This window comes from Pristiophorus japonicus, chromosome 3 (genome assembly GCF_044704955.1).
Source record: "Pristiophorus japonicus isolate sPriJap1 chromosome 3, sPriJap1.hap1, whole genome shotgun sequence".
Classification (NCBI taxonomy): domain Eukaryota; kingdom Metazoa; phylum Chordata; class Chondrichthyes; family Pristiophoridae; genus Pristiophorus; species Pristiophorus japonicus.
Window position 1 is genome coordinate 87,653,102 of NC_091979.1, and position 22,437 is coordinate 87,675,538.

A 22,437-nucleotide genomic window follows, 5' to 3' on the forward strand; every position below is an offset into this window, starting at 1 on the left:
CTTGCAGGAAGAAGTAGAGGCACCAGCAGAGGTCACACAAAAGTTCCACCCAAAGAAATGAAGAAATGCTGGAACCAAGTTGCAGAAGATTACTGCGCAATGGTGACCACCACAAGATCTGGAGGCCAGTGTAAAAAGAAATGGCAGGACCTTGGTCAAGTAGTTAGTGTAAGTAATATTTTCATTTGTTCAATGTGACCAGCTATATATGTCCCACCCAGCAGAAAGACACCCTCTCTCAAAAGTTGAATTTTCATTTTTGCAGAGGAAGAGGTGGCACACAACAAACGAGAAAATACTCGGAACAGGAGGAGGTCTGGCAAATCTGCACCCACTGGCACCCTTTGGAGAGAAGGTCGCTGATTTGATGGGTCCTGCCCGGAGAAAAGCAATCACCACTCCACAAGCTGGGCCCACATTTGAGGGAGAGGGCAAGTCCTGCAATTTCCACAGTCTGGTCTTGCTAAATGTTAAGTACTGCGCAGGGCTAGCTATGCTTTGGTTCCTGGGGATGTCTCCGTCAGCTACACTTCGGTTAATGCAATGTGCTATCATCGTGGTCCTTCAAATCTGCCTGCTGCCTGGCTTGTGCTGTTCGAGCCTATTCATGAGACCCACCCTGCCCCTCCTCTGCTGCTAACCATTTCTGTGTTCTGTTATATTTTGCAGGGCCGACCCTGACGATGTAGAAGAAAATTCAGACGAGGACCAGCATGAACTGGATAACCGCTTTGAATCCAACCCTCCAGACCAATAACATGGGGGTGAGGGGGAGGAGTTGAAGCTGGATGAAGCCCCCACTGTTTTACTGACTTTGGAGGAGGTGCCGCTCATTGTGGTGACAGCCCCTTCCGTGACTAGTGGTTTGAGTGCTGGTGGGACATTCCATAGTTTCCGAATGTCCGAGGCTGCGGGTCCCAGTGGTATGGTGCAGCAGGGTAAATCCACAGTCCCACCTTCCGAGGCTGTGGGTTCCAGTGGGGGGGAATCTAGCGAGGCACACCCAGGGCCCCACCATCCCAGGCTGCGGGTCCCAGTGGTGGAGTGCAAGCCACACCTGTGGGGAGGAGGGGAAGGAGAGCTTGAACCATGCTCTCCTGAGGTGCAGGATCTAATAGATGTGGTTCAGATGATGGCAATGAGTGGGGAGAGCATTGACCTTGCGCGATCACTCCTGCACACCATCAGTGGGGTGGGTGACTAGGTAGCGGGACTGTCGGGAGAAGTAACAGCAATCTCACAAGAATAAGGGGCTGCTCATTTAAAACTGAGATGAGGAGGAATTTCTTCTAAGGGTTGTAAATCTATGGAATTCTCTGCCCCAGAGAACTGTGGAGACTGGGTCATTGAATACATTTAAGGCGGAGATAGATTTTTGAGCGATAAGGGAGTAAAGGGTTATGGAGAGCGGGCAGGGAACTGGAGCTGAGTCCATGATCAGATCAGCCATGATCTTATTGAATGGGGGAGCAGGCTCGAGGGGCCAAATGCCCTACTCCTGCTCCTATTTCTTGTATAGAAACAATTTCTTGTATTCTTAAATGGGAACGATATCAGTGACCATAACGGAGGGAATGTCACAGGTAGGTGATGTGCTGTCAATGAACATCGGGGAGGGAATGTCAGAGATGGTGCAAACACTATCACTGAACATGAAGGAGGGCACGTCACAGGTAGTTGAGATAGTTTTGCTCAACATGAGAGAGGGAATGTTGCAGGTCGTTGAGACACTGTCAGGGCGCATGAGGGTTGGAATCTTGGAGTTAGCTGCTGCAATCAGGGAACATGCCCAGAACCCGTGCCCATTGACAGAATCAACTGCCACTCCCACTCCAATCCCCAGACCAGCCTCTGAAGAGCCCCAAGACGAGGCCTCCACATTGCCGCCAGCCGTCCCCCCCCCCCACCAAACAGGTGCGCATTACCTGAGATCTTAGAAAGAATAAGCTTGATTCCAACCCCAGAAACACTGCGGGCAGGGGTGGTGGAGTCACCAAGAACAAGCGTGACGGGCGGTCTTAATAAGGTGGAAGAGAGATGGGTGCAGCCTTTCTTTGCTGCTGCTGTTATTGTTACTGTTGTAACTGTTCTCAAGTTAAAAGATTTTTGTAAGTGATGTAAATTTACAAGTTTAAAAGTTAGTAAATGATAAAGTTTTTAAGTGATCTTAGAGTTTGTAAGTCATAAAGTTTGTAAGTGATCGTAACTGAAAACTTTAAAGTTTGATACAAGAATAATTTTATTTAAGTTAAGTACAAAGAGCTGTCAAACTTTTGAATAAAATATATTTTACATTAAATCTGAATCATTTCCATTATTTCTTCCATTATTATACCAACTTGTGAAGTAAACAAGAATCATTTTCATCATTTGTTCCATTAACACAACACAACAGTATGGAACAGGTCCAAACAGTAAATATGGTCCATGTGGAATAGTTGTCGCTGAGCCTTCAGGCAGCAAAGCGTTCACGGATGAGCTGCTGGCGCAAGACTCGAGCAATCGTTAAAGGGGCACGATGGTCCGCCCTCTTCCGCCGTCGTGCTTCGGGTTCAGGTACTTGCATGGTTTACTTGTTCTTGTCCTCCTGCTTGTCATCTGCATCTTCCTCATTATCATCAGCCACTCTCACCGCAGGTGGGTCTTCTTCTACCAGCTGCTGCTGCCTCATGATGGCTAAGTTATGCAGCATACAGCACACAACAGTGAACTGACCGCCAATCTCAGGAGTATAGCAAGTAGCCTCCGGAATGGTCCAGGCTGTTTCAAGATGCCATTAGTCCTTTCTATGATGCTGCGCGTCACAGTGTGCAACATGTTGTATTCCTGGTCGGCTTCCGTCTAGGTTACGCATGGCGTCGTGAGCCAGGTGGCGAGGCCGTACCCTTTATCTCCCAATAGCCAGCTCTGCCCTTCTGGCTGTTGCTGAAACATGGCAGATATAACGCTCTCACATAGGATGAATACATCATGGGTGCTCCCAGGGTATCTTGCATCGACTGACATGATGCAATGCATGTTGTCACGCACGAGCTGTACATTAATGGAGTGGAAGCCTTTTCTGTTCCTGTACCTCTCTGAATCCTCCAAAGGTGCTTGCAAGGCGATGTGGGTACAATCAATTGCAGCTCTGTACCTTTGAGAACCCCACAGCCCTGACATGCATTGCCTGGGCGGTCATGGGGAACTTTATGTAGTTATTCCTCTGGGCATATAGTGCAGCTGTCACCTGCTGAATGCAGATATGTGTTGCATGTTGAGAAATGGCGCACACGCCCCCAGTTGTCGCTGGAAACGATCCGGAAGCATACAATGAAAGTGCAGCTGTAACCTTCACTTTGACTGACAAAGCAGTCCTCCTGACACTTCTAGGTTGCAGGTCTGCTTTCACCAACTCTCAAAACTCAGTTACAACTTCTTTGCAGGAACGCAGCCTTCTGACACAGTCTGCATCACTCAGGTGTAGGTACGAACCTGTCTCATACCCAATATGGGTAAGGCCACCTGTCCAACACCCTATGGGCTCTGATGCTCCTCATGCAAGGATGTCTAATCAATTGTCTCCTACGTAACACCATTATGCAGAAGGCTTGCATAAGGTATGGCATTGTCATATTGCCCTCATAGTTAAATTTTACCTTTCAAGAAGCGCAAAACAGCAGGAAGGCAGGCAGGACAGGTTCTTTGTTCTCCCTCACCAAAGTCTGTATGGATGGAGCACACCCTTGTGACTTCTCCACTCCCCACTCTTTCCGCCCGCCCGCCGCTCCACCCATCCCCCCCCACCCCGCCAAACTAATTGCAGTCTTGTGACTTCCCTCTGCCGCCCCCCCTTTCATAGAAACATAGAAAATAGGTGCAGCAGTAGGCCATTCGGCCTTCGAGCCTGCACCACCATTCAATAAGATCATGGCTGATCACTCACTTCAATACCCCTTTCCTGCTTTCTCTCCATACCCCTTGATCCCTTTAGCTGTAAGGGCCATATCTAACTCCCTCTTGAATATATCTAATGAACTGGCATCAACAGCTCTGCGGTAGAGAATTCCACAGGGTAACAACTCTGAGTGAAGAAGTTTCTCCTCGTCTTACCCCTTATCCTTAGACTGTGACCCCTGGTTCTGGACTTCCCCAACATCTGGAATATTCTTCCTGCATCTAACCTGTTCAGTCCCGTCAGAATTTTATATGTTTCTGAGATCCCCTCTCGTCCTTCTAAACGCCAGTGAATACAGGCCCAGTCGATCCAGTCTCTCCTCATATGTCAGTCCTGCCATCCTGGGAATCAGTCTGGTGAACCTTCGCTGCATTCCCTCAATAGCAAGAACATCCTCCTTCAGATGAGGAGACCCAAACTGAACACACTATTCCAGGTGAGGCCTCACCAAGGCCCTGTACAACTGCAGTAAGAGCTCCCTGCTCATATACTCAACTCCCCTATGAAGGCCAACATACCATTTGCCTTCAGAAGCCTTCCGAATGACACCTCGCTGCCCGGGCTCATGGCAGAAGGCCTCTGATCGGTCAGCACCTCTCTCTCTCTCTCTCTCTCTCTTTCTCTCTCTCTCTCTCTCTCTCTCTCTCTCTCTCTTTCTGTCTCTCTCTCTCTCTCTCTCTCTTTCCACCCCCAGGGCTTGTTTTCCAGCCAAGCCTTGAGTCCCTGTGTAAAATATAAATTGAAAATGCTAGTGCTGAAAGTAATGACTTTTCTGTTCTCGCACAGCTGAGGTAAATGCTTAGGATTGAAATAATGATGGACGATAGAGTCATCCCATCTCTTGGTAGTTATATATTATTGCAGCCATTATAGAATGATCAAATGTCTAGTTGCATAAAATTACTGGACCACAAGAGGACACTATTGAATGGAAAACCCTATGTGTAACACTTTCCACTTAAAAAAAAATTGCAGCTGTTGATAATTTGACGTTCCTAGTTATAACATTTATAACCATTTCAATTTTCTTAACTTAGCTGTATATAGCTGTTGCAATCTAGATAGGCAGAATCATAAAAGCCCCATGTAGTATGATTGATTTTACTCCTTGACGATTGCAGCAATTACTTGGAACTTTATTCTAACATTGACTTGATAATATGCAGAGCATCCTTTGAACTTTTCTCATTGATAAAAACAAGTTAGATGAAAGAGTTTTAAGGCTTCTGAATCTTGCAACATTCCTAATTTTGGAAAGGTTTCTTTCCCTTTCTGCTATTTGCAGCAATTTGGGTTAATAAATGAGGGTCAGCACGGATTTGTTCAAGGTAAATTGTGTTTGACTAACTTGATTGAGTTTTTTGATGTCGTATTGGAGAGGATTTGGTGAGGGTAGTGTGTTGATGTGTATATGGACTTTCAAAAGACGTTACATAATCTCGTTGGCAAAATTGCTTGGATACAAAAGTGTCTGAGGGGCAGAAAGCAGAGCGAGTAGTTGTGAGTGATTATTTTTCAGACTGGAGGGACTTGTGCAATGGTGTCCCCAGGGGTCGGTGTTGTGACCACTGCCCTTTTTGATATATATTAATGACCTGGTCTTTGCTATACAGGGCATAATTTCAAAGTTTGCAGGTGACACGAAATTCAGAAATGTAGTAAATAATGAGGATGACAGTAAAAGACTGGTGAAATAGGCAGACATGGCAGGTGAAATTTAACGCAGAGAAGTTTCAAGTGATTTATTTTGGTAGGAAGAATGAGGAAAAGGCAGTATTACCTAAATGGTACAATTTTAAAGCTGGTGGAAGAACACCTGGGGTGTATGTACACAAATCTTTGAAGTTGGAAGGACAAGTTGAGAAAGCAGTTAACAAGGCATAAGGGATCCTAGGCTTTATAAATAAAGGCATAGAGTACCAAATCAAAGAAGTTATGTTAAACCTTTATAGAACATTGGTTAGGCCCCAGCTGGAGCCAATTCTGGGCACCACACTTTAGGAACCATGTCAAAGCCTTAGAGAGGATACAAGGGAGATTTACTCAAATGGTACCAGGGATGAAAGACTTCAGTTAAATAAAGAGACTAGAGAAGCTGGGGTTGTTCTCCTTAAAGCAGAAACAATTATGGGGAGATTTGTTCGGGATGTTCAAAATCATGAAAGGTTTTGATAGAAGGGTTAGTAACCAGAGGACACACTTCTAAGGTAATTGGCAAAAGAACCAGTGGGGGAAAAAAATTACATAGCAAATGGTTATGATATGGAAAGCACTGCCTGAAATGTCCTGAAATTTCGGTTGAAGACTTCTTTCCGATGAACGCCTCCGACCGGAGGAATTTTACGAATTTACCTGGTAGTCCCGGAGGAGCGTGGGATTCCGTTGGGAGGCCTTCTCTTCCCACACTGCACAGCAGGCTCCCATCCTCGAGGTTCCCACGCAGGAGGTACAGTGGTTGTGTAGTCACACGTGAATCAGGTACAGTATTCCACAGCTTTCTCATTAATAGCAATGAGAACTCTATCTACGAGTTCTCATTGCTATTATTGTGGGGGAAAAAGACATTAAACACCACAATAAAAAATAAACACATCTCACATAATTAAAATTAATTGAAATGAAAGTTAGTGTCTCAGAAAAAAATTGTTTTTTTTTTAAAAAGTTTTTAAATTATGGTTTAAAATAAACTTACCATAGTGGGCAGCGATTTTAATAATGTGTTTTTTTAAATTTTATTTTGTTTTTGTATGTTTTTAAAACTCTTGCGCCTGTAAAAGTAGGCCATGCACCTGCTTTTATCAGGCGTAAAAGTTTTGAAGACATTTACTGGGCAAAATATGGGTAAATTGCCCTTGCAAATGTCCTTGCTCCCGAGATGCAGAGGTTCTGTCAAGTCGGAAATGCCGGTTTTCAGCGCATACGCGTTGAAAACCGGCTTTTGCGATGCCTTCCCGGGTCCATACAGACCCGGGGAGGCCAGGATTTCCAGGCCAATAAATTTCAAAAGGGAATTGGATAAATACTTGAAGTGGAAACATTTGCAGGACTATGGGGAAAGAGCTGGTGAGTGGGGCTAATTGGATAGCTCTTTCAAAATGCTGGCACAGGCATGATGGGTCAAATATGCTGCATTATTCTATGATTCTGTAATTGTATTATGAATTCCTCGATGGGATTAAGTTACAGACTCATTGATCACTGCGACCTCACTGCTGCTCTTTCAGTTTGTGCATGCTCCATTTGCAGCTTGTTGCTTGTCATTTTCTACCCCCTGCCCTCCTTGTAGAGGGTAATTTTCACTTTCACTGCTTGGGTGGTAAACTGGCAGTGGATTTCCATTCCCACTGATTTACATTGTTCTGCCAATTATCTCCCTTTCTGATCCTAATTGTTGTTACCTTGTATGTAATTATCACATCATGATTAAATGCTTTCTCACCTATGTAGCAGTAGAAAAATAGTTCTATTAAATTCTGTATTCTACACTAACAGAACTGGTACATCATTCACTAATTCAACCACTATCACCTTTGTTTCACTAATGTAACCTTTGTTAAAATATCATACATTTTTAAGGTTAATGGATAACTTGTAACATTACAGGATCCACACTGCAGAAAAATCAGCTGTTGCCATCTCGGAACATGCATGGTCCAGAAATATATCCCAAGCTTAGTCACACCAACCTAAGTTGTGCATTGGAATTGTTTTGATTGTATCATTGTGCACATTTTTTGTCTTCCATATATAATTATTTCCAAAAAGTCTTAATGACTGTGACAATCTTTGATATTTTGCTTCAGAAAACAATTTTGGTCGCAATAGTCTGACTGAAGAAATGTAGAGACTGCTTCTTCAAGACTACTTCAGCCCATCTCAGTCAAGTACTACCAAATCCTCAGTACTGGTCAGGGCTTGAGCATCACATTGTACTTGGTGCCTTCCCAGCCAGAAAGTAGTGGAATAGACCATGTAGCTGTTTGAGTTAACACACTCATGGTGTGACAGAACTAAGACACATTGTCAGCCAATTCAGCCTTCCATACTATTTAATGGGATACTGGCACAGACCTTAATTATTGCTGGGAAAAGGAACAGTTCTGTTTGAATCATCTGGTATTGCCCAGTGGTATTCCCTCAATGCCTTGCTCAATTGTTTGAAGACTGAGCCTAGTCTCGCTATCAATCCCCTCAATACTCTATACTCTTGGGGCACCTCTCTCTGAAGGCTCAAACCTTTGCTCTGGAAGTCCCATTGTGGGGTTGATCATCATGACTGCAGGGGAAAAAATCAAATACTCATCTTTTTCATATTGTAGTTCTGCCTGAGAGTCTATGCTGACCAGAATTTAAAATATTGGCCTGCTATATTTGCAGCTTTGGTTTCCCCTGCCAAAGCAGGGTACTGGTGGGGTATACAATGGGAATGTAACCTTGCAGAATCAGCTCCTTTAAAGTGAAAGAATGTTTAAAGATGTGTTTTATCCACTGAGCCACCATCTTAACTCAAGGCACCCTGTGTTGACAGTTCCTCTAAGGAAGTTAGATGTCACCTCAAGATGGTGTACTAGATGACAAGAACAATCTTTAAACCTAGCTGTCTATTTAATGACCGATCCAATAATCAACTTCCTGGTTTTGATCTTCCATGCCATCTGTGGGTAAAGCTCAATCTCTGCAGCTATGGAATGATCAGATTCTGCAAATAACTATGGGCTCAATTTTTCCCAGTTATCGATGCTTTTTTTTTTGGCAGAAATTAAAATATCCAAGTTTCTGCACCAGCGTAACTCAGGTACGATTTTTTTAGGTTAGTATTTTTATGCATCATGGGGGCATAACCTGATATCTCTGCCAGTTTTTCACATTTAAGCAAGTTTGGCCAACTTACATTTTTCCTAGGATGGCGTATTTGACCACTCCCAAAAAACTTCTGGGCACTGAAGAAAAATCAGCACAGAAAGATGGCATTCTTTTTATGTGAAGTTTTGGAGGGACTCAAGAAGGCAAAGAATGTGCATCATTAAGCTTAATTTTTTCAAAGTCAAAAGGGAGAAAATGGAAGTCTAATGCAAATTGTTAATTTTTGATTTTTTGATTTTTTTTCAAAGTACCACGCCACCACTGAACGTCTCCTCATCAGGCTCAAGGGTTGGAGTGTCAGCTGGCAGAATTGTTCCCTCGCCCAGATACGGGCTTGGCTTCAAAAGAAGCCTTTGCCGGGGGGAGGGGGGGGGGGCGGGGAAGCCAAACTGAAGGGATGAGAACCCTTAGACTATACAGCAGCTTCAAAAGGGCCGGAGATGGGGGGGGTGGATGTCGAGCCCGTGTCCAGGCGAGGGAGTGATTCTGCCAGCCGACCCTTGAGCCTGGTGGGGAGACGTTCGGTTGGTGGTGGGGTGGTACTTTGGGGGAAAAAAAATCAAAAATTAAAGAATTGCATTCGACTTCGTTGCCCCAAATGTCTTAATTGAATGCCTAGCTTCCCATGCTAAACGAGCCTATAGCGCATACGCAGACCATAGCGTGGTCCAGACTAGGGTGTCTACCTTGGGGAGAGAGGGAACAAAGAAATGCTTTGTCCTGCTATTTTGAGCTTCATGCAAATCTACAATTTAATTATGGGGACAATATTGACAATGCCATACCCCATGCAAGCCTTCTGCATGATGGTGCTGCGGAGAAGATTAATTAGACATCATCGCATGAGGAATCTCAGAGCACGTAGGGTGATAGGCAGGAGGCCTTACCCACATCGGGTATATCAAGACAGGCATTCATACCTGAACCTGAGTGATGCTGACTGTGAGAGAAGGCTGCGTTTCTGCAAAGACGTTGTACCGGACATCTGTGCGTTGGTAAAAGCAGACCTGCACCCAAGAAGCGTCAGGAGCACTGCTTTGTCAGTTGAAGTAAAGGTTACAGCTACACTTGCATTTTATGCATCTGGATCATTCCAGGCCACAACTGGGGATGTGTGCACCATTTCTCAACATGCAACACATATCTGCATTCGGTAGGTGACTGCTGCAGTATATGCCCAGAGGAATGACGACATAAAGTTCCCCATGACCCCCCAGGTAATGCGTGACAGGGCTGCGGGCTTCTCCAGGATTGCTGGCTTCCCAAAAGTACAGGGCTGCATTGATTGTACCCACATCGCCTTGCGTACACTTTTGGAGGATTCCGAGATGTACAGGAATAGAAAAGGCTTCCACTCCGTGAATTTGCAGCTCGCCTGTGACAACATACATCGCATCATGGCAGTTGATGCGCAATACCCTGGGAACACTTCAATGCGTTCATCGGACGCGAGAGCGCTATATCTGCCATATTTCAGCAGCAGCCAGAAGGGCAGAGTGGCTGCTGGGAGACAAAGGGTATGGCCTCGCCACCTGGCTCATGACGCCACTACGCGTAACCCGGACGGAAGCTGACCAGAAATACAACATGTTGCACATTGCTACGCACAGCTTAATAGAGCGGACCATTGGCATATTGAAGCAGCGTTTCCGATGCCTGGACCATTCCGGAGGCTACTTGCAATACTCCCCTGAGATTGTCAGTTCACTGTTGTGTGCTGCATGTTGCATAACTTAGCCGTCATGAGGCAACAGCAGCTGGGAGTCGAAGACCCACCTGAGGTGGCAGTGGCTGATGATGAGGAGGAACATGCAGATGACGAGGAGGAGGACCCCATGCAACTACCTGAACCCGAAGCACAACGGCAGAGGAGGGCGAGCCGTCGTGCCCCTTTAACAATTGCTTGCGCCAGCAACTCATTCGTGAACGCTTTGTTGCCTGACGGCTCAGTGGCAACTATTCCAAATGGACCATGTTTACTGTTTGGACCTGTTCCGTAATGTATTGTGTTGTGTTAATGGAAAACATAATGGAAATGATGATTCTTTAGTTCAAAAAGTTGTGTTAATAATGGAACAAATAATGGAAATGATTCAGTTATAATTTAAAATACATTTGATTCAAAAGTTTAACCCTTTAATAAAGATATTCTTGTATCAAACTTTAAAGTTTTCAGTTAAGATCACTTTGAAACTTTTAAACCTGTAAATTTACATCACTTACGAAAAACTTTTAATTTGAGAACCGTTGCAACAGTAACAACAAAAATAACAGCAGCAGCAAAGAAAGGCTGCACCTAACTCTCCTCCCCTTCTAAGACCGCCCACTGCACTTGGTCTTGATGACGTCACCCCTGCCCGCAGGCGATGGGGCAGCGTTTTTCGGGTTGGTATCAAGCTTATTCTATCGAGCATCTCGAGTGATGTGCATTTCTTGATTGGGGGGAGTGGGCAGGCGGTAATGTGGAAGGTCCGGTTTCGGCCTCTTCAGAGGCTGGTCTGGGGATTGGAGTGGCAGTTGATTCTGTTAATGGCCGCGAGATCTGGGCATGTTCCCTTATTGCAGCAACTAACTCTGACATTCCCTCCCTCATGTGCCCCGACAGTGTATCAGCTACCTGCAACATTCTCTCCCTCATGTGTCCGGACAGTGTTCCCATTTCTCCCGGCAGTCCCAATACCTTATCACCCACCTCACTGATGGTGTCCAGGAGTGATTGCGTAAGGTCAGTGCTCCGCATTCATTGCCATAATCTGAACCACATCTGTTGCACCCTGCACCTCAGGAGAGCGCTGTTGAGCTCTCCTTCCCCCTGCTCACCCTGGGTGTGGCTCGCTGCATCCCACTGGGACCCGCCGCCTCGGACGGTGGGGCCCTGGGCATGCCTTGTTGCACCCCACAGGAACCCGCAGCCTCGGACTGTGCGAAACCATGGAATGTCCCAACACTTGGACTACTCAGGAAAGGGGGTGGCACCTGCACCTCCTCCAGAGTGAGTACAACAGTGGGGGCGTCATCCTCTCCCTGCCCCTCTCCCTCACCCCCATGTTCTTGGAACGTGGGATTGGAAGATGTTCTCTTCAGGTTCGTCCATGTCTGAATCTTCTGCACCGGCTTCAGTCTCTTCAGGGTTGGCCTCAAGTTGTGCAAAATATACCAGAATATACACATAGTTAGCAGCAGAGGGGGCAGGGTGGCATGAGTAGGCTCACACTGCAGGCAGCAGGCTCATTTGAAGGACCACGATGAATAATAGCACATTGCATCAACCGAAGCGTACCTGACGGAGACATCCCCATGAACCAAAGCATGGCTAGCCCGCGCAGTACTTGAATTTTAGCAAAGCTAGAATATGGAATTTGCAAGACTTTCCTCTCCCTCGGGTGTGGGCCCAGCTTGTGCAGTGGTGGTTGCTTTTCTGCAGGCAGGACCCATCAAAGCAGCGACCCTGTCTGCCAAGGGTATCAGTGGATGCAGATTTGCCGGGCCGCCTCCTGTTCGAGTTCTCTCTCTCATGTGTGCCACCTTACTCTGCAAAGATGAAAATATAACTTTTTAGAGAGGATGTCTTTCTGCTGGGTGGGACATACAGATGGTCACATTTACAATTGCAATTCCAGTGAATAAATGAAAATATTACTTGCACTATCTACTTGACCAAGATCCTGCCACTTTTTGCACAGGCCTCCAGACCTCGGGGTGGTCACCATTGCACAGTAATCTTCAAGTTGGTTCCAGCGTTTCTTCATTTCTTTTGGTGAAACTTTTGAGTGACCTCTGTTGGTGTCCAGCTCGTGCCATCTGGCCTCAATTACAGTAACTAGTGAGAAATTCTTGGTCCTTGAGCTGCGTTGCATATTGCAGCTCCAATTTTTCCACTGAGAATTAAAGTTCTCACACACAATCGGCTCTTTAAAACTGGCCGAATGCAGACCGGGAGATGTACTGGGCATGCGCGCCCATAGCAGTCACGTAAAAACAACATTTTTTTTTGTGCATGCGCAGAAGGGAGGGGCATCGTTTTTTTCGGTACAGACATTAGGCTCCACCCTCCGAAGCTAAAGGACAGGCTGCTCGGCGCCAATTTCAAAAATTAGAACGGGGAAACTTGCAAGTTATTTTTTTTGGAGTAGTCGGGGCCAAAAAACATGCGTAACTCTTGAAATACGCCAAAAAACGGCATTCGGGAAAATTGAGCCCAATAAGTGGGGTTTTCCCCCTCTCACAGCAACAGCGAGCTATTCAGTAGGATTCTGTTTCTAAACTTGCCCGGAATATTAACTTAGCCCCTCTCCCAAGGAAAATGTGGTCGGGTGCCAGTGTGATCATGTGAGCAGGGATAATTTGCATCCCAGCATTTCTCCAACAGGCACAGGAAAATCCAGGCCAATCTCTCTCATTGAAGTATTATACGTTGACAATGAACATACCCGAGATGTTACTCACTTGCTGAACTATTAACATGCAGTTTGCTGTAACGTAAAGAAAATCTGATGGATGTAAAACAGGCAGCTGACCCAGTGTTGCCTGTTTCCCTGGCAACAGTTAAAAATCAACCCCCTATAAGTATTATTATAGCTATAAATAAATTTGACCAATTGGTTTTAGACTGTAGGTATTGACCTGGCATCATAATCTGTCTTGAGAAGTGAATGTGGTCGGCCTCCCATATATTCTCCAATGAACAATGGAGTACAATTAGAGGTTAACTGTTGAATGTGGACACACTGTCCTGTACATAGAGGCAAATCAGACGCATAAAGCCTGCTTATAGAAACAGCCATATTTCTTGTGACCACAAGAGCAAATGTTTTGGAAAAAAGGGGAGAAGGCTAAATTGTAACCATGGAAACTTTCCAGTGCCTTCACAGTGCATGTTTCTAATATACTGGATTTTCAACTGTGTAATTTCTAGCTTTTAACCAGGATAAATATTACTTGAAACATTACATTAAGAAATGTTTGTGTACTATGTTTGTGAAAATGTCACTGCGATCTGAGATTTCCAAATTTCTCATTTCCACCGAGATAATGGAGTAGAAATTCCGCTTTCTCCTTCCCGCGAGCGGTCGACTAGATTTTAGAGAAAAAATGCACACATAGCTGAAGCTGCTACACCCACTCGAGTTCCCGATCCACGGGCCTCCTCTCCCTGCGTGTCCCAGCACGTGCTCGTAGGGACGTGCGCAGGAGTCACGTATGCCTGGACACCCAAGCACAGGTAAGTATTTTCTCACTCATAATAATGGGAACTCCGTAAGTTGGAGTTCCCATTATTATGAATGAGAACCCCCCCCCCCCCAAAATACACAAAACATTAAAAAAAATAGAAAATATACACTACATATTTAAGATTAATTTAAATTAAAGTTGTTATTGTCGTCTTAAAAAAATATATTTTCTTTATTTAAAATTTTTTTTTAAATTATGCCTTAAAATAAACTTACCATAGTGGGGAGGGTTTTCAACAATAAAATATGTTTTCATAACTTTATTTTAATATGATTTTGTGTGTTTTAAAACACTTGCGCCTGTAAAAGTAGGCTATGCGCTTGCTTTTTCAGGCGTAAGATTTTTGAGGACATTTGCTGGCCAAGATATGCGGAAATATTGCAATCTTGCATGTACAAATGTCCTCGCTCCCGATATGTGTAGGATCTATCAAGCTCCAGCTTGACAGATCGGAAAAGCCGGTTTTCAGCGCATGCGCTTTGCGCGCCAGCTACTAAGTGAAGTACTGTATGTGTTTTTATTTTCATACATGGATTGCTGAAAATTTACATGGCATATTTTTTCTTATTTAGGCAAACTTTCTAAATTTGATGTGTGCAAATATTATACATTAAGGTTAATGGATAACTTATAACATTACAGTTTGAAATTGTTTACAGTGACTAATGTTTCCCTGGTGACAGACATTCATTTGCTTTTGCAAGCTAAATATTTGTGAAAGGGGACCTGTGAATGCCAGAAAAAAGTAAAGCTGTAATTTGCAGCCATTACGGGTGTGTACGAGGTGCGCGTACGCCTGTAGAAAGCCGCACAAGTTTCACGTTTAGACGTGTGCTAAACATAGAAACATAGAAAATAGGTGCAGGAGTAGGCCATTCGGCTCTTCGAGCCTGCACCACCATTCAATAAGATCATGGCTGATCATTCACCTCAGTACCCCTTTCCTGCTTTCTTTCCCCTCTTGAATATCTCCAGTGAACTGGCATCAACAACTCTCTGCGGAAGGGAATTCCACAGGTAAACAACTCTGAGTGAAGAAGTTTCTCCTCATCTCAGTCCCAAATGGCTTACCCCTTATCCTTAGACTGTGTCCCCTGGTTCTGGACTTCCCCAACATCGGGAACATTCTTACTGCATCTAACCTGTCCAGTGCCGTCAGAATTTTATATGTTTCTATGAGATCCCCTGAATAGAGGCCCAGTCGATCCAGTCTCTCCTCATATGTCAGTCCTGCCATCCCGGGAATCAGTCTGGTGAACTTTCGATGCACTCCCTCAATAGCAGCCCCAGTCAGCTGTCCAATGACTAGAGCGATGGTGGCAGTTGGATCCTGTAAAGCTTCAGTAAGAGACTGGAAGCCACCTTCGTCGCGCCATCCAGTCTGTTACTCAAAGCCTCGAGTGTAGCGGTCTGGGCTTGCCCCGACTGCACCCTCAATGTGCTATTCCGGGAGACCTGCTGTGTGCCCGAATGCAGCTGTCACCTGCTGCATTGATTCTGACAACTTTAACATCGCCTGCATGGTGTTGGTACTGACCATTACAGCAGACTCCAAGGCCACACCAGCCCCTTTGGTATCCTCCACTTCCTCAGAGTCTCCCTAATCCCTGAAACTGGTTTGTGACGCTGGAGAGCTCACCTGCCCTTGCTGCTCCTGCCCCCTTTATCCCATGGGCTTCACTTGTACTAACAAGCCTATTATGTGGTACTTTATCAAACATCTTTGAAAGCCTCACCTGGAATGTGCCTGTGCTGGTACCCAGTTGAGAGCTGGGTGACTGATTCTGAATGTGATGGGGGCAGGATTCTCTCCCAGGAAAGAAGGCTTTGGTGCTCCACCGCCCTCTCATATGGCAGCTGAAAGGGGACAAGTCAAACAACAAAGCCTGGGTCCATATTCTACAAATGCTCCCCACCCTCTCCCCCTTCGCCACCATCTCCTCTTCGTTCCTCTCTACCTCCACAGTAACTGTCTTCCGGCGCCTTGAATGACCTGTGGGAATAAAAAGCAGCGGGTTAGAATGATTGCCTTTGCCAGTACTGAGGTGCCCCATGTAGAAGGCGGACGAATGGCTGACTCATTAAGAGATGACAAGTGAACAGGTACTCGCCCGTCTCTGGACTTCCTCCTCTTTGTCCCCACACCTTGGCCACCACTGTGAGCACAGTGGTACAGTAGCCCAAGAGCTTCACCACCTTTTCCTCATGGGGTTCGGCGAGCGGAGGTTTGGGACCTCTCACCTGCTCTTTATTCTCTCCTGGCGTTATGTACTATCTTGCCCAGCAAAAACAAAAAGAGAGCGAATTTAGGCTTCAGGTCATTTGAATATGTTGAACAATTGAAGGTGTAACTAGTCTGCATCTTTCCAGTGATTAGCGCTGTAATGTTATTGCTCAATGAGTTGTGCTTCAGAAACCTGAGCCAAAGGTCATCTGCAAACCACACACTGTGTGAAAGGAGTCTCATTTCTTCACAGAAAATAATTCATGTTTTATTCTGTTGCATTTTTATAATGTGTAACGTGTCTGGCTTTGCCAATATTAATCTTTTATTTTTCTCTTTCTATCTTCTTAGGACATGACCGGTTCAGGCAGACAAAGGGCAGAGTCATTGCCACTTGGTGGAGTTGTCTCATCTTTAAAAAAAACCAAAAGAAAGGCTCCTCTGCCTCCGAGTAAAACATCTGATGACCAGAAGACCCAAGATAATAAAACAGGTTATTACATCTTTGTCACATTTTTCTGTAGAAAAGATAGTTTGAGTAATACAATATAGCTCCATTAAGATGGCAGTGCTATAATGTAACTATTCGAAGATTGTATATTGTGGAATAATTGCAAATAAGGGACGAAAATATATTCCTAAATACTTCAGCTTTTTAGCTGAAAGAACATGTACTCTGAAAATGTCTCTAATTTTTTTACAAAAGTTAAGATTAGTTACCATTTTTATTTTTGTTTCTGTGCTTTTATTTAAAAAGTATATCACAATATTAATGTTACATTAATGTTAATATTTCTTTTCTTATTATGTTCTTATTGAACTATTTTTCTAGAGCAAAAGATTGATATGAACAAGATCAAATTTATTTTAGAGAATGATGCAGCATAATATCAAATGGGAACCTGCCATGATGTTTAATGGCAAAATAGATAGATACAGTTACTTTATATGTATCCAAAAGAAATTGTTCCAAGATAAAACTCATCTCTAGGTCAAAATAAACTACAGTAAACTCTCGTTTACCCGGATTGTTTGGGGATTCGGCAACTCAGGGTAAACTCATTTTCCGATAGGGTGAGTTTACATTTTAAAGTTAAAATTTGAAGGTGATAGAACCATCCACAAAATATTTTATATATCGTATCGTGGATCTTGATCTGTTCTTTCCAATTGAAAGTCGATTTGTAACTTTTCGAAATATAAAACAAATAATTGACGTGCATATAATTATAAGGTCGAATAAATAAAACAAGATTTAGTTCATGTTATTTGAACGTAATAAAATAAATGAAAATTGATTCATAACTTTTCAAAATTAAAAAATGTCTAATAAATGAAACAAAATATTTAGTTCATGTTACTTTATTATTTTATTCTGTTAAATTTGCTTATTCTGCCATTGCTTCTTCCTCAATTGCTACTTCTGCCAATGTTTCTTCGTCTGCAGATGCTCCTTTTTCTGCGTTGACATTTGAGATTGATTTTTAAAATAGCGATCTTATATCTGCTTGTTTAAATTAATTCATTTTCTTCTTAATTAAAATGTGGATGATATGAATTCGCAGAACCTCGTGAGAAGTAAAATGAGAATTCTGCTTAAAAAAAAAGACACATTTAATTGCTTCTTCAGCACGTGTCCAAGACTTTTTGTTTTTCTTCAATTTCATTGTCTGAATCGCTCATCTCCATCAGATTTGTCTTTATTGGTGACTATGCCGATAAGTTCCTCATTCCTGAACTTTGATGATGTGGTTTATGGCATTTCCTCACCTTCTCAATGGCCTACTGATTTGTGACATGCCACAGACTGCATATTAACTTGTATATGTACATCTAAATGGAAGGAAATTGTCCTTTGTATGACAACAATGTCCTAAAGGAAGGAAATTGCTTTTGCTGTTTTTCATGTCAACAGTAAATTCCAAAGCCCTGATTGTAACTCAGGATGGGATGAGTGGCAAAACTCTGTGATGTCACTAGTGTCAGGCCTGGGCGATTTAAATCACATTTTAATATGATTGCCTGCCCATTTTCATAGCATAATTTCCAGCAGCCCTCTTAAACTTGGAATCCACCTCTTAAAGCGAGATTGGATTTCCTTCTGCCTGATTTGCATATTAATCTGCTGCAAAAGGATCAAGTAGGATAAGTCTTGGGGCTGCCACCAGGTTTTCAGTTGATTTGGATAAGAGACCGCACCTCCCCTCTCATAAAAGATCCCATGGCACTATTTGAAGAGCGGGGGAGTTCTCCTGGTGTCTTGGCCAAGATTTAACCCTTAACTGCAACAACAAAAGCAGATGATGTGGTCAATCCTTTCATTGCTGTTTGTGGGACCATGCTGTACACAAATTGCAGCTACATTTACCTACAAAAATAGTGACTGCACTTAAAAAGTAATTGATTGGCGTAAAGTGCTTTGCAACATCCTGATGATGTGAAAGGCACCATGTAAGGTTATTTCCTTATAACCGCAGGACAGTGCCATCTGCTGACCATATGGTTGAATGCATAAACTTGTGTTTAACCACAATGCACCATGTTGACACGCTCCAGTTGATCTTTGGATTTTGAGATACATCTGAAAAAGATGACAGAAAGAGTAGCTGGTTTATTGAGTCTGACCCATTGTTACGTTGCAACTGATAACAACAACAACAACAACATGTATTTATATCGCGCCTTTAATGTCGTGAAACATCCCAAGCTGCTTCACAGGAGTATTAATAGACAAAAAATTTGACACCAAGCATCATGATCCACAATATTCCCCACACACCAGCTGCCATGCCATTTCCTGAAAGAGGCAAAAAAAAACAGATTACAAAAAAAAGCACAAGGCCAATTCAAAGAGAAGAAATTCAGAGAAATTCCTCTCTGACCCCGAAGGTGATCAAAAATTTAGTTCCAGGAGATAGCGGGGACTACAAGTTACATCATCCAACATCCCACTGACTTGTTGCACACAACAATATCAGCCTCCTCCGGGAACTTGTCCAGCTTCTTTTGAACATTTACAGCCAATCTGCAGTCACTGCACAAGCCAACAATTTATTCCAAATGTTGATGTTACTCTGATGAAAACCTGCTGACATCTAACTTTGTTCTATACTTGTGTAACTTAAATGCATGTCCCTCATTTTTCCTAACTTAACTCATTCAAATAATCTGTCCTGCAATACAATCTAGTTTCTTCATCATTTATATGCCTCAGTTACGTCACCCCGAAGCCTGTGCTTTTCTAGAATAAAAAAACCAAGCTATTTGAGTTTCTCATTAAGTGTTTTAAACTAGATACTAACCTAGTGTCTCTCCTCTGCATCTCCCATCTTGAGGGAACAAGAACTGGAAAAATATTACAGATTGTGCCTGTTGGGGTAAAAAGAAAGCTTATCTTCAAGGTGGACCCCCTGAAATAAGGGATCGACACCAAACCATACAGCGACCACGGAATCACTCAGACAAAACCTCGGTTCAACCAATCTTTATTCAAGCATATATGCAGGGGAAGAGTTCAGGAATGAACCTTCGAAATATAAGGGTTTCTACATGAACAGTTATACAGTTTTTCGAGGTGTGCGACCCTCCTACAAAACTTCTATGACCACCGATTTTCCTTCAGCTTATCAGCGGGGCTTCATTGATTCGTAGACCCTCATCAGACTGGCTGCTGAGTGGTTTCTCAACCTGTCCACCTTCCATTACATGTCAACCTTCTGGAATGTGTTGTTCTACAGTGTCAACTTTGCCTCAGTTTCCCATGATGTGTTGGTTAACCTTGCTTCCCAGGGTTTACTATGCACCTGGTATCTTATCAGCCAAAACTATCTCGCTCCTATGAGTGCACCTGCTGCTACAATCTTTGTTTCCAGACAACTTACTCCCTACTGTCCTTGGTAGGTATTATTCTGTACTGAATATGTAAGTTTCCATTTTCTATCAGTCTGTACTAAAGTTCAACACATTTGATGGTTTATTTACCATCAAGCTTTGCTTCTTGGCCTTTCTCCAAAAACCCATTTGTAAGCGAGTTTTATATACAATCTGTCAATAGGCGATATATTACAATCCCTACCTTGAGGTGGAGGAACTCGCGACTCCTCACAACCTCCGACTACTGATAAGCCCTTTAATCTGGACCATTTTATATGTCCGATCAATTCACTACCTTCAGTATCCACTTTAGTGACCATCTGTCTGCTTACTTCCACTTTGGTGACGATATTTTATCCCCTTACAATACTCTACCCCCTTGCACGCCTAACCAAGGTCTTGCACAAGGAGACCATGGTGCTTTTTGCTTTATATGTGATCATCTTAGCTGTATACACTAATAGTCTATATAATTTTGCTTTAGCCTCACTGCACTGATTGTGAACCTTTAAAACATGTGCATTATAACACCTAGGTCTCTTTCCCTCTCAACGAACCTCAATTCAGAACCTAGCATGGTATTACATATACAAAATCAAAATACTGCGGATGCTGGAATCTGGAATAAAAACAGAAAATGCTGGAAATCTCAGTGGGTCAGGCAGCATCTGTGGAGAGAAAGCAGAATTAACGTTTCGGGTCAGTGATCCTTTGTCAGAACTGGAGTGTGTTTGGAAAGAACACATTCTTAAACACTGAAAGGGGGAGAAGAACTAAAGGGAAGGTATGTGATAGGGTGGAAGACAGGAGAGATTAGAGAGACTAAAGGTGTTATGTATCTTACATTATTATATATAACTGTATCCTAACATGCTATACATGACTGTAATAAGATATGACCTGTAACCACCAGCATACCTTACCACCAGGGGTGTACTTGCAAGAGACAGGTATATAAGGACAGGTCTCAGGCAAGTGCAGCATTCCAGAGCTGTGAAATAAAGGTGCAGGTCCAGAGTGACCTTGACTTCATGACATACCTCGTGTGAATCTGTACTGAGGGGACAGGACTTTACAGTGGCGACGAGGATGGGATTACAGAATTCACAGAATGGCGAACAACGGATCAGATGAAAAGTACAATGCGGAAGACAATTGGGAGAACTTTATAGAAAGGCTCCAGCAAAGCTTTGTAACCAAAGACTGGTTAGGCGACGATAAGGCAGACAAGAGAAGAGCCCATCTCTTGACCAGCTGTGGCTCGAAAACATACGCTTTAATGAAGGATCTGTTGGCACCCGAGAAACCAGCAAGCAAGTCGTTTGAAGAATTGAGCACACTGGTAAGAGACCACCTGAAGCCAGCGAGCAGCCGACACATGGCCAGACACAGGTTCTGCAACTACAGACGCTGTGTGGGCCAGAGCATTACCCGACTTCGTGGCGGAACTTCGCAGGTTGGCTAGTTTATGTGAGTTCTCCGATGAACTGAGGAGAGAAATGCTGAGAGACTTTTTCATTGAAGGAATAAGCCACGCAGGCATATTCCGAAAGCTCATAGAGACCAAGAACCTGACCTTGGAGGCAGCAGCACTGGTTGCACAGACATTCTTGATAGGGGAAGAAGAAACGAGGTTGATTTACAATGCAGGTCCGACAACTAATGAAATATCGGAACAAGAATTTCGCAGCACTGAACAAGCTGCTACCCCCACACACAGACAAAACCGGGAGAACAGGCTCTCGACAGCAGGCAGAAGCCATCAAGGGCCACAGGAACGGCCGTTCACACCTCATCAACCCACAATGCGAGCAATCAACTACAAACTGAGAGAAGCTCAAGAGAGATCAGCCAGATGCAGCTCATTCTTTGGAAACATTTTGAACAATGGAACAGGTCAGGAGGTGTGGGGGTGGGCATTCGTTAAGGGGATGTCGATTTCAGCAGGCTGTTTGTAGAAATTGTGAATATACAGGGCATTTGGCCCGCATGTGCAAAAAAACGGCAGCTTGGCTGGTATACGAATCTGATGGGTCGGAAAGCGGACCAGAAGATGGTGGGGACAGTACCCGGGACACCGATGTACAGCGGGTCAACACGATCAATGGCCGCTGCTCCTACAACAGGACGCCTCCTATAATGATGAGGGTCCTACTCAACGGGATATCTGTCAACATGAAGCTGGATACGGGAGCGAGTCAATCTCTCATGGGCGCTCAACAATTTGAACAACTGTGGCCGCATAAAAGAGACAGACCAAAACTCTCAAGGGTCGACACCACACTAAGGACCTATACCAAAGAAATCG

General features: G+C 43.9%; 1 protein-coding gene across 5 annotated transcripts in view; it reads left to right on the forward strand.

Annotated features, from left to right (window-relative positions):
• cobll1b (cordon-bleu WH2 repeat protein-like 1b) overlaps nt 1-22,437 on the forward strand; it is a 274,387-nt gene that overhangs the window by 224,623 nt on the left and 27,327 nt on the right. For all 5 annotated transcript variants that reach the window (XM_070875530.1, XM_070875529.1, XM_070875532.1 and 2 more), the window contains exon 8: nt 16,608-16,749. In XM_070875530.1, coding sequence (XP_070731631.1) covers nt 16,608-16,749 — 142 coding nt within the window. The remainder of the gene's footprint in view (nt 1-16,607; nt 16,750-22,437) is intronic.